The following is a 19,549-nucleotide window of genomic DNA, read 5'->3' as shown; positions in this document are numbered from 1 at the left end:
AAAAAAAAACTTTCTATTTACTTTCTCTGGAAATATTTCAGGAATTGATAGACATCAAATTTATATGTCTACACTTTCCATTTTTATAAGAAAGTATGAAATGTGAGTACGGATAAATACCGTCTCAAAGCCCCGTGAACCGCGTTATAGCGAGAAGTGAAGCCAAGACGTCCGTACCGAAGGAACCGTTCGGGTTTATTGCCAAAACGAAAAGGTTCCTTCGGTACGGACGTCTTGGCTTCACTTCTCGCTATATTTGGTGCCGAAACTTCTCATCCAGGAAGCCTAGTTTATCTCGTAGTTGATCGCGAGGCAAAGGCGTCGTAGTCAGAAGAGTCTTCAGTTCGGTGATAGTGCGAGTAACCGAAGATCGTGCTGACGTTCGAAGCTTCTTTAGGTGCTCGAGATTCGCCATTGTCCAGTTTCGGTACGGTCCCTCCTTCCAAGTCTTGTCAACGCTCCTTGGTCGTCTGTAGTCCGGGGCTCCCGGGTTTCGGCACCAAATATAGCAAGAAGTGAAGCCAAGACGTCCGTACCGAAGGAACCGTTCGGGTTTATTGCCAAAACGAAAAGGTAATGTCGGTGGGGGATGCAAGGCGCGAGGTCACGAAGCCAGCGGTGACTCATCTTCCTTTACACGCGTCATTCTGTGTCGCCTTCTAGCCGTAGCACAGGAAAAAATGCGCGGAACGTTTTGACCGTATCCATCCGCCGACCATGGGGCGTGAACGCGCACCGTAGAGCTCCCTCTCACCTCTTTACTTTCATGAACAGCTGACTTAGGGCATGGTCTTGTAGACCAGAACAAAAGCTTACTTAGCTGCTCGTAAAGGGAGTATCGTCAGCCAGCATTGTCGTGGCCCGTGTAGGAGACCACCGAGACCTCTTCTTTTTTCGGTGCGCTTATAGAGAACTGAGATGAGTTTATTTGCTTCACATGAAACATCAATTTACTCAGTCAACTGTCTCATCAGGCTAACTAGGATCTCTCGTATTTACGGTTAGTGAAAGGCCGACTTCACAAACATTCCAATAACGTTCAACAGGACTGCCCTTTAAAGGGACTATGAAACGATTTTTTTCTTCGTTTCGTTCGAAAGAAGACATTTTTCTGGGTCGAGAACCGAAACTTTACTTTCGTCGCGCGAGCGGATTTCTCGGCAGCGAATTTAAACGGAGCGGCGAAGGGAGGACAGCTGGCGCCGCGCCGTGACGAGCTGCCGAGCGGAGACACAACGGGTAACTTGACGCGACCACGGCCGGCTCAGCAACACGTCATCGTGACGTGTTGCCGAGCCGAGGAATCCCGCCAGGAGCATGCGCCGTAGGATCCCGCGTATGCGTTCATCGGGAGTGGAAATCTCCATGACAGCAGCTTTCGCGCGATCGGCAGATTTCGGCAGTGGCGGCAGCCACAGCGCGAGCTCCCGGCATTACTTGCTATTGTGCAACACCGGTGACGTAACGGGGAACCGAAGAGCGGTCCGTACAGTTACACCATCGGCAGGGAAATATGTGCGGGAGAGGAGGAACGCGGAAGAGACATTTCCAGCGCGCGCTCCTCGCAGAGTGGAGCGATTTCGTCCGGAAAAATTTGTGGCATATTAGTTTCTCTGCGGGAAGAACAGCTTCCATCGAAAAAAAGTATGGGGGTTCGGGAAATTTCATAGTCCCTTTAATGTTCGTAATGTTGAAACAGCCGGCAAGCGGATTACGCACAGATAAATGTTTCTGAGGATAACGGCACTTAAAACTGCCAGCTTTATTTTTCTTTCTCTTTCTTTCTTTTATTGATTGATTTATTTTAAATTTTATCTTGATTATTTTTTTGAGCGCTCCACGTGAACCAATAAGAAAAATCGATCAAGCGGCCGCTGCACAATTATTTCCGCCCACGCAATGAGTAACAGTATTTTCCGGAACCCAAATTCACGTTCGCGAAGCAAGGAAAACCAACGACAGCGACGAGGGAGGGGGATATATTTATTAGACGAAAAGAAATAAAACGGGCTAAAGGTCAGCCAAACGGGACGCCGGCTTTGTATTCCGGAAATACATAAATAAAATTAGGAAATAAGAGATAAATGAAACGGACGCGACGGAACAGCACGTTAGTTAGTTGATTATTATGTTAGTAAAAGTTCGGCGTTTGCATTTTCATGTTCAGGTTAGTCCTTAGACTTTGCGTCTGGGCTTTGGCAGTTTCCGCGCAGAAATAGCCAGATAACATTTATTTACAGTAGTTTATTTTTCAACGGGGACTTCGATCACGTTATTTTGAGATACGGCCAATTTTTCGATACCGGTTCCCTGGATTTTCCATTTCTCGACAATCCTTGCCAGTTGCACGTTCGCTGGCCCAAAACCTGTACCCGTCTGTCTTTGCACGGCGAACAAAGGGAGGCCTTCTGAGGAGGATAAGGAGAAGCTCCGGATCACTGGGGATTCTCCGCCGAACTAGCGTCTACGCTGAAAGAAAAGTCTGGTGTAATGTGAAGTACCCTGTGAAAACCAAGGAGTGTTTAAAAATATAGTACTGAAGTTTCCGGGTAATAATCAGCGCAATTATGAGACGGAAATCGTCCTCCGAGACCTCGCCGCGCGTCCAGTTCTTTCATTTTATCTTGTGCATTTATACATAAAGATGGAGTTCAAGGAGTTATTCCGAAATCCTAAGCTGTTTGGAGAAGGCGTTTGATCGAAGACGGCTGGGTCGCTCCCAAGCCGTTCGATCGAAAGCCGGATGATCGACGCTGTTTGTTCGAAAGACGTTTTTTCGAAGGGAGTTCGAAGCTCGCAGCGTGTCCTTAGCACCTCTCTTTCTGTAACTTTGACTTGAACATTTATGAGCATGAGGCAATCAGTGTCCTCTCGTTTTTGTTTGTTTGTTTCTTGTTTTTTTTTCAGCTAAAGAGGGGAGACCACTGGTTATTCGCAGACCTTTGCCATTCACGAACAGCACAGCCTTCTGGCTTTTTACTCTCTCCTATCCGAAAGGAAATAAAATTGAATAAAATTGAATTGGATTGAATAGAACAATGCGGAAGTATGCGCAGTATCCGTAGCAGTAGGACACATACCGTCCATAATACACATAACGACCCGCGTTCGATCAAACGGCTTTCATTCTTGCGGAGACGATTTCTCCGGGGGACTTTTTTTCCTGGGGACGGTTCTTCCTGGGGAAATTTTTTTTTCGGGGAGGAAAATCCGGCATCTCGGGCGAGCTTTGATTATATGAAACGACATCTCCGTGATCATTCCTTCAGTTGGCAACTAGCGCTGATATTCATCTCTGGAAACCCCAGTTTTGTAATTGCATCTGTGTTGCCCTTCAAGAATAGTGATTTTCCTAAAATACGCATAAATTTGGCTCACATGGTGTCCAGTTCTTCAGCTTTTCCACGACCGAATTTCACGTTTTCAAGTTTGGATTGAATTAACTGAGACCTCAGCATCCAACACAACGAAATCTGAAGTAAAAATTTACACTTCAGAAGTTCTTCTAAGAAAAGAAAAGAAGGTCCTGTCCCACATAATAAGGAGGCCGAACTGCACTTTTTTGCAACACTAAAAAAAGAACCTGTTAGGTGACTATTGTTATTATTTTTCTCCTCTGTGTCTTTCTATTTTTGGTCGAATCGTTCCTCTTGGCGTCCAGGAAAAAAAAAAGACGCGAAGGATATCGCGACCCCCGCTGCGAGGCCTTGCCGCTCGACCTTTCCATATGTTCTTTGGTTGGTTTCCATGTGTCGACCCGAAGCCTTTATCGCCCTTCAACTGTTATGTACGATTTTGCAAACTGGCACACCAGAAGGAAGGGAGTCCCCTGTCACTGGGGTTGTCGACTGACATCATTTTTCTGAGCGGGTGTAATGTGAAAGAAAAAGAAGGAAGAACATGGGGGAAATGGGCCTTTCAAATACGTTACTGAAGTTTCCGGGTAATAATAAGTAGTCTGTTCTACGAGGGAAATTTTGAAAAGTCTTGCACCAACGCCTTGTAAATGAATTCAGATATTTGATAATGCTTACTTACCCGAAATATACACATCAAAATGTCATTTTTGCATGAATAATAGAGTTATTATCAATGTAAATTGCATGTAAGCGAGTGCAGAAAAAAAAAGGAATACCGTTTCGAGCACTAGATTTTCCAGACTGCCATTGTAAGCGCTGTGTGTAGGCAATGTTTATAGCCTAATTTACAGCCGCTGGTAGATCCAGTTGAGAGCCTCGGAGATACCGGCATCCGTACTATCCGATCACACTTGTACGTCGGCATACAGTAAGTATGCACTAGTAAAACAATACGAAGAGCAACTGAAAATTCCATAATCAGTCAGTATAGGCGCCAGTGACTTGTGAAAACAATTGTAGGATAAATATATGACAACAAAATAAAAATAAAGTACTCATATAGCGATAGGAGACAAGGAAAAATAACGTGAATGTCTCGAATCGAACTGCGGACCTTTCGTGGCAAAGTTCGACACTTTATCTCTCGACAAACAGCGCTGAGGGCGCGGGCCGCCTTAAACTCGCGAGGCCAACCATGCACAATGGGGATTATTTCGATAGTCGGAGGCAAACGGCGTGATAAGGACGCCGAGTGTGGCTCCAACTAGAATCTGGAAAATCGTGAATCGGAGTTGCTCCCCGGCTGGTGTGGCCTCTTAACTCTAACATCGCTAAGCAGAAATTACTCGTATCGGAATACGAGGGACTCGCTTTACGGGCGGTATAAATAGAATACAAATGCAGGTGGCAAATCAACATCTCATTTTTATTGACGTAGTTACTTACTTTGTAACACATAGCCGACAGTTCTCTTATGTAATTTGCGTTAAAAACAGGTGGTTGCATCGCAAGGTCAACCTGTTTGAAACACAATATTTATAGTAGTGCCCTCACTTTCTTTTTCTTTTTTTTGACAGCGCCTTGTGTTATTATTATTTCTACTCTTCTCTTGTCTTCTTTCTCTTTCTAGTAGATTATTTGTACGGTTAGCGTGGGCTATTTACACTCATGTTGGTGGGCCGGCTGCTGTTTCAAACACGTTGATTACGACGCGTATCACAGCAGGCACTTAATCGAAGAGCCATGTCGCTGTTGCGGACAGACACTGCCGAACATCTGGCCGAACTACATTACATGGCCGAACAGTCTGATCATGGACTCTGTCAGGGCACGAAAGATAGCTTCATTAACCCAAGCATCTGCTTTTTTCTTTTTCTTTTTTTTTGTATCAAGTTTTCGATTAATTTTTCCCGACGTCCACAAAAGGACAAAGACAAAGCTCATTTATGCATTTAGGCGTTATGTCAGAACTGAAGCTTGTTACCAAGATCAGGATCCTGACCAGTATGACGCTTTGACTGGTTGGATCTCTTGACCCGCCTGTCACGTGACCGATTGAATCTCTTGACTCGTTAGATCTCTTGACCGGGTTGGAACTCTTGACACTTTCGATCTTTCGACTCTCGCCTGTCACGCGACCGGTTGGATCTCCTGACCCGATGGATCTCTTTACTCGCTGGATCTCTTGACCGGAAGCGCGCCGAAACTGTCGAGGGGGAACTGACACGGGAGAATTGTCCGCTTGTGGAAGAAAGATCCAACGGGAAAAAAGATCCATCGGGGTCACGTGACAGATGGAAAAAAGATCCATAGGGAAAGAAGATCCACGCGCCTAAAAGGTCAATAGGGAAAGGGAATCCAAGCGAGGAAGCGCGTGAATGTGTATATCGGATTGAAAAGAATGCTTAATAAACTGGCCATCGTATCATACTGTCACGCTTGGGCACCGTGGTCTTCCTATGGCGAGGGGATCAAGCCTCAGAGCATGCATCTGACTCTGAGTGGCATGCTGCGAGGTTCGAAGCCACTGCAACAGCTCTGCCAAACTGGGGTGCGGCCTGTCGATTCGACTTAGTGGGCCGTTGTGTCAGTCTTCTACCATGTTCGTGGTTCGAGGCCCGGTATTCTTGAATTGACCCCATATGTCTTTGATGATAGCATTTTCGATCCAGAAGCTCTCGAAATACCAGGAGAAGTACCGGGTGATCGGAATCGCTTCGACTGAACTGATGGATTGTCATTCGGACAGGGAACCAGCAGACGGCTTTTGGCGGTATTAGCGACATATTTTTTATAACATCTTTCTTGCAGTTTACATATTAAGGATATTATTACTTATTATTATTTGCTTATTCTAAAGATATTGATTGTGAAGAATTTATGAAATACAGTAAGCAACAACAATAACAACGAGTGCTTAGGGTACTTCGTGTTCGGGTTAAGCCCGATTTTTCACGATAGTTCCGTCCCGAACAAGTTTTCAAGAATTCGGATAAAACCCGATATCTATACAGCCGAAATTCTTGTGGTCCTTGAACTTGTCGTTCTCCGTAAACTGTCGGAAAAGTAAATCATAATACCAGCTAAGAGCTATTTGTGACAACCTATTTGTGTCCTCTATTTATGATCACCTTCTGCATGAGTCAAAGACGAGCTTTTGTGGAGCTCGGGCAAGTGCTTGAATACCACTGTCATTCACTGCCCTACTTCCGGTCGGAAGTATAAACATTCTTGAGTATAAACGTCCCCGTGTCACAGCAGCGGCTTGCTTCATATGCCATTCGTTTCACACGAAACTTCCCTGGTGACATATCAAACGGAGATCATGGCGTCCAATTTGTCCCCGGTTTCTCGGTTGTAAATAGCACGCGATGTTTCCCTCCCGAATTTGAAAAATCATAAAACCGGAAAACGAATAACCCTACTCGGAATGCTTAAGTGACGGCGATGTAGTGGGATGCTTCGTGCTGAGGCGGCAACCTATCGCATTGCTTGAGGGGTGATGGTGAATGATAATGAATGTTCAGAGCTCACGCAGGAGCCCTGTTGCTGTTGAAAAATGTGATGAGGGCTTGAAGAGCTCGTAACTGATTCGCTGGGTTGGCTGGAGGCAGGGGCGAATGCAAACAATGCCGTGGATAGGTACTACATTACTTCTTAGGAGGAAAACATGTACGCAGTGAGCCATGTCGCAATGCAAACTGCAACTGTACAACACAAAGAAGTTCCACGTGGTCACGTGACAGAGGGAATAAAGATCCATACGGAAGAAACATCCATAAGGAAAGAAGATCCAAGCGAGAAAGAAGATCCATGCGGCAAAAAGATCCATAGGGATTCCTATGGATCTTTTTTCCCTTTGGATCTTTTTTCCTGAAATCAGAATTGTCCTAGGGGCAATTGACACAAGGGGGAGACGGCGTGGAGGAAATAAGACGGGGGAGTTGGGTAGAGGGCATCGTGCTACAACACATAACCAACGAGTGATCCTCACTGAAGCCCACAGGTGTGGAAGTGCGAGAGAAAATACAGGGTCTTTGACTTCCTCCCGGGATACGCTGCTAGCCTAATGACACGCACGAGCTGCATATAATAAACCCGGGATGTCGTTCTCCAGATCAGGTGAACACACCTTATAATAACTCGGCGAATCAGCAGAGAACGACAATGACATCCCGTGATCTCATTATCATATAGCGAGTTTAGTTACTCTAGCATATATCCATTGGCAGGCGCCGGGAGAAAACGCACACATCTAAAAAAAATACAGGGTCTTTTTCCAGGAATGCTTTCAAGGTCGATGACACGACCGGAAAGCGTTGAGGCTTTCGTCATGCCGGCAGTGACGTAGAGGGGGGGGGGCTCGACCCCCCCCTCTGGCTACGCCACTACCGGCCACTACCGCTACACCTACCTGCCACGAACCGACCGACGCAAATCGTGCAAATCCGAGGAGAATATAATATATGTGTGTGTGGGGGGGGGGGGGACAGTGTGACGATCGCGAAAGTTCTTGCTGTTCATGGCGTCTATCTAAGCAGCACTGTTGAATAGTTTGCAAACTATTAGCTTTTCAAAATACTTTCAAAATACAGGGTTTGTTACCGAAAATATGATTGTTTCCGGTTCCGTTTCCGGTAACTGAAAAACTCGGCTTTTCGTTCCCGTTTCTGTTTCCGTTTCATTTTCGGTAGCGGTTTCTGTTTCTTTTTAAGAATTTCGTTTCCGTTTCCGAGGTAATTTCCGGTACTGGTTTCTGTTCTTCATCCGGAACTCGCACTGTCTGGTTTTGGCTTTTTCATGTAAGATATTCTAGTTACATAATGGATGTAAAAAAACAGCCACACCAAACACAAACACTAAAGACTTTAATGCAAAGTTCGTAACGAATATTATACACCGCAAGTAGATGCCTCTCTAGGTTGCGGAAATACATGCCTTTAAGTTTCAAAAGTACCCGCTCGTGCGCAAAAATAACACGTCATCCAAAACTTTCGCGTCCATGAATGAATGAATGATGACCGGAAGAATAGTGCGGATATATATAATTTTCATATTAAGGCGAAAAGACGGAGGGAAACGTCATGCGAATTTGGTTTCCGTTAACGTTACCACTTTTGAATTTCGTTTCCGTTTCGGTTTCTGGTAGTGGAAACTGAAACAATTTTGTTTCCGTTTCCATTTTTGTTTCCTGTTGAATTTCGGTGATTACCTTTTCTCGTTTCCGTTTCCGTTAGCCAACCCTGGTCATGACAGCCTATACATGTAACCGTATTGTGAACGTCCAAATCAATTATTTTCGTTCCATTTTTTTAACTCTTTTTTTCGTCCGCATTTCGCAGTGTGCACAGGTATGTCACCCAGGATCAGCGGGAGGGGCGGGGCGAGTTTTCGTATCGAGCTCCCTCTACCTTGGAGGTGTGGCGACGCCACTGCATACCGGTCACCTTAGGATTAAAAAAAATAGCAACATAAGCGAATGAAGCACTCTTTGTAATAAAACTTTAACATGCACAAGCTTTCATGCAGGTTCTGCACGATAGCTTGTGGATATTAAAGTTTTATTACAATGAGTGCTTCATTCCCTGGACCGCTGCTACCCCACGGCTCTGTACCAGGCTGGACTGTGCATTTTTTCCTTCATCGCCGGAGTGACCCAACAAAGGAATGACTGTCAACCAGAGGCACCCAGGAGCTGAACATCCAGGTCAGGTCATCTCATGTTAGACGCGTACCGAATTTCGGGAATTTCCCCACAGTAATTTAACTATGTATCTCATCCATATGTTCAAGCCGAGCGTAAAAACAAATAGGAAAGGAACGACTAGTGAGTAACGAGTTGCCGATATTTGTAACTGAATACGTTTTTGGTTAAAATTTTTAGCAAAGGAACTAGGTCGTTACTTCGTTACGGGAAAAAAAGTAACTTGTTACCGTGCAAGGCAGCGGGCAGCCCAGCCGACACGTTATTGAATCGTCCAACGTCGTTCCAAGTTCCAACATTGCACGTTCTCATACTTACTTTTTCCCCCTTGCCGTATGCAGAAAATAATTGAGCAATTTCTCCACAATATTACATTTTGTTTGCACGCAGCATTTTAAACATTTAAACCCGCGCGATTTTGGTTTATTACTCTTACGGGCACCGTGCACTAGCTGGAGGGCGCTGCGCTCGCTTGACTGACAGAGACACCCGTAGCGATTTCGTGCGTAACGGTCTGGTACTAACGCCGTATCGGCGTCTTCGCGTATGTAGTGTAGCAGCACTAGTGCCATCGGAGGATGGCAGCTCAGTTTGAAGGTGAGCGCGCAGAGCGCGATTAAAACCAGTTGTTCTCCACCAGCCACTGGGTACGGTTGTCAGTCCTTCCCTGCGCCACATTTGGTGACCCGAACCTGGACATACGCAAACCAGGGGTGCGAAGCTGTAGTAGAAATCTATTGTAGCAGAAAACTCACGTGACCTCCGGAGCTCGACCAATGACTGAGGACTAGCCACCCTGTTTTTTTTTCTTTTTTGATTATGTCGCGAATGACGTAAATGACGTGTCATCCGTTTCTCTCTTACTACTTTCCTCCTCTCTGCTCTGCTTCCCGTCCTCTTTTGTTGTTCCTTTTTTTCTTCCATGTGCTTCCATGCCATTCCATGCACTGTTTTTTTTTTCGCGTTTGTCGGAATGCAGTGAGAGTTACAGGAATACGACTGAGCCTTGGTTGTTTTTGTCACATGAAGCATTTTATTGTGCGACATACGGTTATGCAAGCAAGACGTACACAGGATGACATTAATATTGCTCCAGAATTTGCTTGAAGCCTGACGATGTCGGACTGCCTCTGGCAAGGACTGCTACTGGGAACTGGAGCTCAGTGGCTGCAAGATAAAAACAATTGGTATCAGATATACGGTTATGCATGTGAAAGTTGCAATGTAAATAGAAAGAATAAATGTGCTATTGAACGCGAAAAATAAGAACGGTGGTAGGGTTGTGAGAAGCTCGCAGTCATGGGGTGTGATGAGCGACCTTAGTACGAAAAATACCTTTTATTGCGCTACTTCACAATTACATATTCAGACCGATTAGCCTGACAATCTTGGCTTTGGCGCTACGTACAGAACAGCTACTAAGCCAACGCCTCTGACGAAACTTGTTGTGCGAAATCACGAAGAATCAGACTTACAGTAGCGTCATACCTTTATACAGTACGACGTGAACGGGTATTTAATCATAACGTTTAGATGATATTGTTTTACGAAAAGAAATATAGTCTACCATCGTATCTGCAAAGCTACGCTGTCTGTCTCGGTCACCACGTATTCCGGTAACTGTTAAGCAACTTATTCACAATACACGAAGTGAATGCGGTGTTGTAAGGCAACAAGCAACGACAAATGACTTACCTCTCGGCAGTCGTTGACCAGGTATCGGGTACGAGGCGTTCGGACGCTCGAATAGTTTCTACACCAAGAATCAGAGCAGAAATGTTGCGCAGGCATCTTCCCTGGCAGCTGTGACTGTTCAAGGGCGCTCACAAGATACAGCTTGCGTTTTTAAACAGGAAAAATCAGAACTCATAGTCCAACACAATCGCTACACAACACGAGCCGCCCGAAACGGACGCCGGCGACTCCGTGGACGCCGGTTCCAACCGGCACAGCCGCCGCGCTGTGGCCTGTTCGAGCGCTCGCGAACAAATTTGAAAACAGCCAATCATCGCTCAGAAAACGGATTCATCCTCATGGGAACCAATCAGCAATCACTAGCCAAAGGATGTCTCCATGACGTTCAATTTGTGACGTTTTTTGACGTCCGATGACGTGAAACGCATGAAGCGCCTCACTTTATCCCGCAAAGGAACTGGCGAGTTTCGGGCCCTTGCGCAAACCTTCGTCGGGTTTCATGGAACCCCTCCCGCCGCAAACTGTCCCTGCTGCTGGCACACCGCTGCCCGCAACTCCGACAGTGGACCCGGCCATTTCGGCCGCCGCCCCGCCACAGCTGCGACTTCCCCCTTTTTGGCGACAGAACCCTCCGTCGTGGTTCCGGCAAGTGGAGGCACAATTTGCGCTTCGGCACATACAGAGCCAACAGTCGAAGTACTTCCACGTCCTTGCAGGCCTTCCTCCGGAAATTGCGGCCGAGCTGGATGATGTCCTCGCCCCAGTCTCCCTTACTGAGGCCTACGACGTTCTTAAGAGCGTCATTTTAGATCGCCTGGAAGTTTCCGAACGTGCCCGGTTTCAGCAGCTACTTTCTGAAGAAGACCTTGGTGACCGTAAGCCATCACAGCTGCTGCACCGAATGAAGCAGCTGCTCGGAGATTCCGCCAGTCAGAGCCAGCAGCCGCTCTTGCGGGAATTATTTCTTCAGCGTTTGCCGCAGGCAATGCGCATGGTTATGGCAGGATCCGAAGACCTCCGAAGACGCGTTCCACTCACTCTCTGCAAGTCGCTGAAGACGTCATCGCCGCTCCACTTCTCGACCTCCACCGGCCCGTCGTCAATCGGCCACCCCTCCGCCTCCGCCGTCAGAAGATATTCGTTCCCGTGCCACCCTTTGTTGGTACCACCACCGCTTCCGACATCGACCCCAGCGCTGCATTTCACCCTGTGCCTGGCAGGGAAACTCGCGGGCCGATCACTGATGGTGGCAAGCGATCCCGGCCCAACCCCCAGCCGCCTTTTCGTCGTATGTGACCGCGTTGCTGGATACCGCCTCCTGGTTGATACCGCGCTGAGATCAGCGTGCTCCCAGCGTCTGCCGCAGATCGTCGCCGTTCGCCCAGCGGCTTTAACCTTCAAGCTGCCAACGGTACCGCAATCAAAACGTACGGCCTACGCTGTTTGACGTTGGACCTTGGCCTGAGGAGGACATTTCGTTGGGTCTTCGCTCTTGCGGACGTCTCTCAGCCTATTCTAGGCGCCGATTTCTTGGCTGCCTGCAACCTGTCCGTTAACGTCCGCCATCGACGCCTTCTTGACAACACCACAACGCTTGAAGTGAAGGGCCTGTCTTCTCCGGAAGTCCCAACTGGTATCCGCGCGCTGCGTCCGGCTTCCCCGTATGACGCGCTCTTGGACGAGTTTCCGGATATCACCAAGCCCTGCAACTTGAAGGCACCGGTCAAGCACGACGTGACCCATCATATTACTACCACCGGCTCTCCAATCTCCTCCTGCTTCCGCCGCCTCCACGGTGACCGCCTGGCTGTCGCCAAACGCGAGTTTGACCACATGCTGGACTTAGGCATCATTCGGCAATCCTCCAGCAGCTGGGCATCCCCGCTACATATGGTGCCGAAGAAGGACCCAGGCGATTGGAGGCCATGAGGCGATTATAGGGCTCTCAACACCAGGACTATTCCAGACAGATACCCTCTACCTCACATCCACGATTTTACTGCCAGTCTTGCGGACTGCACCGTCTTCACGACCCTGGACTTGGTGAAAGCCTATCACCAGATTCCGGTGCACCCGCCTGACATACCTAAAACGGCCGTCATAACACCCTTTGGACTCTTTGAATTCGTCAAGATGCCTTTCGGGTTACGCAATGCTGCACAGAGCTTCCAACGCTTCATTAACAACGTCCTGCGAGGCTTGCCTTTCGTCTGCGCCTATATTGACGACCTCCTCATTGCAAGCGCCTCGCAGGAGGAGCATATTGTGCATCTCCGGCAGGTATTCGCACGTCTTCAAGACCACGGCCTTGTCATTAACGTTAAGAAGTGCAGTTTCGGGCAGAGCGAAGCGAAGTTTCTGGGACACCATATCGATCAGCACGGCGTTCGTCCTCTCGAAACCAAGGTGGAGGCCATTCGTGAATTTCCCCGTCCGCAATCGTTACGGCAGTTGCGACAGTTCCTTGGACTGCTGAATTTTCATCGGAGGTTCATCCCCGGCTGCGCACGCATTGTCCAACCACTCACGGACCTTCTCCGGGCGCCCAAGTCGGCGACCTCCCTGTTGTCCTGGACGCCGGAAGTGGGGGCCTCATTTGTCGAAGCGAAAATCGCCCTTGCCAATGCAACACTGCTCGTCCATCCACTTCCTTCGGCACCAACCCGCCTCATGACTGATGCCTCTACCACGGCTGCTGGCGCCGTTCTACAGCAGTTTGTAGCGACACGCAGCAGAAGACGAAGTTGATGCGCCACCAGCAGCACATCGCAAGGCGCGAGCTTTGAAATTCTTCGACGGTTTTGGCCGCCATGAGACTAATCAGTCTGGCTCTGACGGCCACGCAATAAACAGCATTCTCCGCTACCGTTTTGGGATTACTTCACCTACGTTTCCCACACGTCCGGGTCACCAGTGTGGGAAACGTAGGTGAAGTAATCCCAAAACGGTAGCGGAGAATGCTGTTTATTGCGTGGCCGTCAGAGCCAGACTGATTAGTCTCATGGCGGCCAAAACCGTCGAAGAATTTCAAAGCTCGCGCCTTGCGATGTGCTGCTGGTGGCGCATCAACTTCGTCTTCTGCTGCGTGTCGCTACAGGGCCCCCCTGCTGGAAACGACGAAGAGCGGTCTGCCCAGGTGACGCGCTTGGTGGAGCTGGTGGAAGCAGCGTAGACAGGCGATGGGCCGGGGAGCGACGAGGCGATAAGGTTAGGATTCTCCAAAAAAGCTGGTTTCAGCCTATCGACGCTGACCGTATCCTGCCTGCCGTTGATGGCTATACGGAAGGTCTTGTCCGATCTCTGAAGTACAGGATAAGGGCCGGAGTAGGGGGGGGGGGAAGAGATTTCTTGATGGCGTCGGAACGGAGGAGAACGTGGGTGGCGGTGGATAACTCCTGCGGAATGTAGGGCTGAGCTGAAGAGTTTGCACGCGTGGGAACTGGGCGGAGGCTATCGAAGGCATGCCGCAAGCGATCGAGCAGCACGGAAGGCTGGAGTTCTCGTTCTTGTGGTGTGAGGAACTCAGCGGGAAGGCGCAAGGGGCAGCCGTAGACGAGCTGAGCGGAGCTGCAGCTGAGGTCCGGTTTGTAGGCGGCACGGATGCCCAGAAGCACCAGTGGCAAAATGGCTGTCCAGTGAGAGCGGTGATCATGGGCCATCAAGGCGGCTTTCAGAGGACGGTGGAGCCTTTCGACCAGGCCATTCGATGCAGGATGATATGATGTTGTTCTGATGCGAGATGCGCCAAGCAGGTTAGTGAAAGCCGTGAATAGCCTGCTTTCGAACTGCGGGCCCCTGTCAGTAGATATACGAGACGGCACTCCAAAACGGGAAATCCAGGTGGAAAGGAAAGTGGAGGCAATGGTCTCAGCTGTGGTGTCCCTGATAGGTGTTGCCTCAGGCCATCGGGTATACCGATCGACGATGGTTAGCAGGTACCGGAAACCGTCGGATGGAGGCAGGGGGCCGACAATGTCCATATGAAGAGAGTCGAAACGGGCGTCTGGCAGGGCAAACTTGCTGAGCGAGGTGATGGTATGCCGCTGTATTTTGCATCGCTGGCATGGAAGGCAGGCTCGGACCTGTGGGCGTGTGGTGAAGAAAGGCAGGCAGCAAAGTAGGAAGCCACAGTTTATTGGGCAGCGCGATCAGTGGCTGCCAGAGGACTGAACTGACTGGCAGAGAATGCCAGGGAAGCGCATGTCGCGCGGCGCGTAGCGGTGGCAACTTATTCTTCGTCGGCTGCCACAAGGCCCCCCCGCTAGAGACAGACAAGGGCTGTCCGACCAGTGCACCCGTTTAGGAGAGGGGGCAGGCGGAGCGGATGTGGAGGGTGGCGACGTCGGTGTAGGTGTCCGTGGTGGGGTGTCGGAGGCGTCTTCCGGAGCTGAGGAGGCCGCAATGGTAGGGCATTCGACGAAGGCAGGCTTGACTCGATCAGCGGATACGGTTTCAGGCTTTCCACGGATGGAAATGCGGAAAGTCTTCTCGCCCCTGCTGAGGATGGTGTGTGGCCCTGAATATGGAGGCGTGAGCGCCCGACGGACGGCGTCTGTGCGGAGAAAGACGTGTGTCGCTGGGGCGAGCTCCTGCGGGACGTGGACCTTGCGGGAGGAGTCCGTACGGGTGGGGGTCGGCCGAAGGGAGGCGAAGAAACGTTGGAGGCGCTGGAGATACTCCGCGGGGGCGGGCGGGTGTTGTGGAGGGACGAAGAAATCCGCGGGGAGCCGAAGAGCAGACCCGTACACAAGTTCGGCGGAGCTGCAGCCTAGGTCGGGCTTCAGGGCGGCACGGATGCCCAGGAGCACCAGGGGTAAGTGGTTAACCCAATGGTCACGGTCCTCGCGAGCCATGAGCGCGGTCTTGAGGTGTCGGTGAAGGCGCTCGACGAGGCCGTTTGATGCAGGATGGTATGAAGTGGTGCGGAGCCTGGTGGTGCCGAGCAGCTTTGTGAAGGCGTTGAAGAGGCTGCTCTCAAACTGACGCCCTCTGTCAGTGGTGATCTGGGACGGGACGCCGAAACGGGACACCCAGGATGATAGGAAGACCGATGCCACGGTTTCCGCTGACATGTCCGCCATGGGCGTAGCTTCGGGCCACCTGGTGTACCTGTCCACAGCAGTGAGTAGGTAACGATACCCGGACGATGGAGGTAGGGGGCCGACGATGTCAAGGTGAACATGGTCGAAGCGGATGTCGGGTACGTCGAACTTGCCGATGGGTGTGAAAGTATGACGGTGGACCTTTGAGCGCTGGCAGGATTGGCAGGCGCGGACCCAATCGCGGACGTCGCGGTTCATTGATGGCCAGACGAAACGGTCTGCGATAAGTCGCTGGGTTGCGCGTATCCCAGGATGTGCGAGATCGTGCATGGAGGCGAAGATGGGACGCCTTAATGCGGCAGGAACGAAAGGTCTTGGGCGTGAGGTTGATAGGTCGCAGGAGATGGTATGCGGTTCGCCGGGGACAGGAAAATCCTGGAGGTGGAGGGAGGTGTTTTGATTGAGGCGTAGCTGCTTGAGCTCGTCGTCGTCAGCCTGGGCTGCGGTGAGGGCAGCGTGAGACACGGGCTGGGAGACGGCAGACAGGGACGGGAATCGGCTGAGAGCATCGGCCGGGCTGTTCAGGGTGCCTTTGACGTGCTGGATATCGGCACACATCTCCGCAAGGAAGGCCAGTTGCCGAATTTCCCTGGGAGAGTAGCGACTGCTGGCAGAGCGGAAGGCATACGTGAGGGCCTTATGGTCAGTGAAGATAGTGAACGGTCGACCATCCAGGAAATGCCGAAAGTGCTTCACGGCAAGGTACGCGGCCAGCAGCTCTCGTCCGAAAGTGCTGTACCGTTGTTCGGGAGGTTTGAGGGCTTTTGAAAAGAAAGCGATCGGGCGCCAGGAGTCATCAATCCGTTGTTGGAGGACTGCACCAACAGCTGTTCCTGAAGCATCCACCATCAGTGAGGTGGGAGCATCGTGCTTCGGGTGGAACAAAAGGGTGCATGCCGCAAGATCGGCCTTGATCTTGGCGAAGGCTTCATCAGCTTCGGCATTCCAGGAGAAAGTTCTTGATTGTACTTTCGTCTTGGCCAGGAGAAATTCCAGGGGGCGGAGGGTGGCGGCGCAGTGTGGAAGGAAGCGCCGATAAAAATTAATCAGACCCAGGAATCGGCGGAGCTGGCGGATGGATGTAGGCTTCGGATAGTTGGTGATGGCATCGACCTTGTTGGCGAGTGGTGCGATGCCGGCGGGAGAGACTGTGTGGCCGAGGAACTCGATGGATGAGACGCCGAATTCGCATTTCTGGAGGTTCACGACGATGCCGTGGGACTCGAGGCGCGCGAAAAGCTGTCGAAGGTGTTGAACGTGCTCTTCGGAACTCGTGCTCGCAACCAGTAAATCATCCATGTAGGCGAACACGAATGGGAGGCCTCGGACGACGGAATCAATGAACCTTTGAAAGGTTTGAGCCGCGTTGCGGAGTCCGAAGGGCATACGCGGGAACTCGAATAGACCGAAGGGGGTTGTTATAGCGGTCTTCCGGATATCTTCGGTTGCGACGGGGATTTGGTGGTACGCCTTCATGAGGTCGATCTTGCTGTAAAGGCGCGTGCCGTGCAAATTCACCGTGAAATCCTGCAACCGGGGCAGAGGATATCGGTCGGGCACGGTGACGAGATTTAGGGCACGGTAGTCCCCGCATGGCCGCCAGTCGCCGGTCTTTTTGGGTACCATATGTAACGCTGAGGACCAATTGCTTGAGGATGGTCTCGCGACGCCGATGGAGAGCATATGGTCGAACTCTGATCGAGCGATCTTTAGCTTCTCAGGAGCAAGAGGACGGGCGCGGGAGAAGATGGGTGGTCCTGTCGTTTCGATGTAGTGAACGACATCATGAATAACGGGTCGGTTCCAGTCGGGTGGTTGCGTGAGAGATGGAAATTCCTTAATGACGGCAGCGTAAGGAGAGGATAAGGCAGAAATGGGCACGCCTTGTTCACAGGAGACGGCGTCGACGGAAAGGGCTTGGACAGACAGATGGGTGCAGGTGTCGACCAAACGCTTGCGAGCAACGTCCACAGCGAGGTTGAAGCGGTGAAGGAAATCCGCGCCCAGGATGGCCTGCTTGACGCCAGCCACGAGGAACAGCCACGGAAAATTTCGGCGAAGGCCGAGGTTCAGCGTGGCGGACTGCTGTCGGAAAACTGGTATGCCGGTGTCGTTGACAGCGGTGAGGTAGAAAAGTGGAGGCCTGCGGCGGTCTGCGGGAGAGGCAGGGAGTACGCTCACGTCGGCACCGGTGTCGACGAGAAACCGGGTACGGGACACCCTGTCAACGACGTAGAAGAGGCGGCTGCTCGCCGTGGTGGAGACGGTCGCAGCCATTACCGGTCTCCGGTCGCGTTTCCCGACCAGGTACAGGGCCTCGTGCAGCGGCGGGCTTCGGTACCAAAGCGCTGGTGGTACCAGCACGGGCCGATAGGCGGGTCTTCGGCAGTACGTCGAGGTGAACGCCTGCGGCTGGATGAACGGGAGCCGAAACGCCGTGGACTACGATGGCGCGGTCGAGGGCTGCGCGGCGCAACAGCGGACGCCACCATAGCAGATAGGCGCTCCAAATCCTCGCGGAGCTGGACAATGGGGTCCGCGGGCGGCAGAGCAGTGGGTGGACAGGCCTGAGGGTGTGGACGGATGGGAGGATTTGTGATTGCCGCAGGTGGAATTGCAGAGATGGAATGGGGGGCAACCTCCATTACTTTGTCGGCCAGGAGTGCCAATTCCGGAAGCGAGAGTGTTGAAGCGGACGTGAGGATCATCTGGACCGTTGGTGGGAGTCGTTGTAGGAACAGCTGCTTCAGGAAGCTTGCATCGAACGTCACTGCTCGCTCTCCGAGGAGGTTCTGCATGTGACGCAGGAGTTCTGTTGGTCGGCGGTCGCCCAGATCTTCGGCTGACAAAAGCTCCTGGAAGCGCTTTCGCTCGGAGGCGGTGGTCCGTTCGAGCAAGGCAGCCTTGAGAGCGTCGTACGGGTTTGCGGCGGGGGGCGCGGTGAGAACATCGATGAGCTGGGCGGCAACTTCCTGGGGCAGGACGCTCACCGCATGCCGAAACTTGGCCAGCTGGGAGGTGATGCCGCTCAACGCAAACTGGCATTCGACTTGTAAAAACCACACGGTGGGGTTGTGGCTCCAGAAAGGTGGTAAGCGAATGGCGTAGTGATGGATCGACGACGCTGTGGCACCTGCGTTGGGAGGCTCAGTGGGAGGCGGTGGGCCTGCTGATGCATCGGTGGAGGGAACGTGCGCCATGGAACGCTGCAAGTACCGGGTCACCAAAAACTGTGGGCGTGTGGTGAAGAAAGGCAGGCAGCAAAGTAGGAAGCCACAGTTTATTGGGCAGCGCGATCAGTGGCTGCCAGAGGACTGAACTGACTGGCAGAGAATGCCAGGGAAGCGCATGTCGCGCGGCGCGTAGCGGTGGCAACTTATTCTTCGTCGGCTGCCACAGACCCATAAACGGATGTCTGCGTTCATTGAAGGCCAGACATAACGTTCCGCTATGAGCTTCTGAGACGCTCTGGCGCCAGGATGAGAGAGGTCGTGAAGGGCGGCAAAAACTGCGCGGCGGAGCTCTGATGGGACGAACGGTCTGGAACGGCCGGTAGAAGTGTCGCAGCAGAGGCTTAAACCCGTGCCTGGCAGGGGAAAATCTTCAAACTGGAGAGAGGTTGAATGGTTGGTGCGGAGCAGAGGAAGTTCTTTGTCTGCATTCTGCGCGACAGCTAGAGCTTCGGGAGA

The 19,549-nt window shown here is 51.2% G+C and overlaps 2 protein-coding genes across 2 annotated transcripts; one reads left to right on the top strand and one right to left on the bottom strand.

The window, feature by feature from the left end:
* Positions 1-11,257: 11,257 nt before the first annotated feature.
* Positions 11,258-13,506, top strand: LOC135369139 (uncharacterized). Its single transcript, XM_064602800.1, has 3 exons — positions 11,258-12,185; positions 12,278-12,614; positions 12,765-13,506. Exons 1-3 carry the CDS (start codon positions 11,258-11,260, stop codon positions 13,504-13,506), a joined length of 2,007 nt encoding a protein of 668 aa, XP_064458870.1.
* Positions 13,507-18,136: 4,630 nt separating this feature from the next.
* On the bottom strand, positions 18,137-19,060 carry LOC135369138 (uncharacterized). The gene has a single exon (XM_064602799.1). It carries the CDS (start codon positions 19,058-19,060, stop codon positions 18,137-18,139), a length of 924 nt encoding a protein of 307 aa, XP_064458869.1.
* Positions 19,061-19,549: the final 489 nt, after the last annotated feature.

This window comes from Ornithodoros turicata, chromosome 9, assembly GCF_037126465.1.
Source record: "Ornithodoros turicata isolate Travis chromosome 9, ASM3712646v1, whole genome shotgun sequence".
Taxonomy (NCBI): domain Eukaryota; kingdom Metazoa; phylum Arthropoda; class Arachnida; order Ixodida; family Argasidae; genus Ornithodoros; species Ornithodoros turicata.
This window is presented reverse-complemented; position numbering and strand designations above follow the sequence as displayed.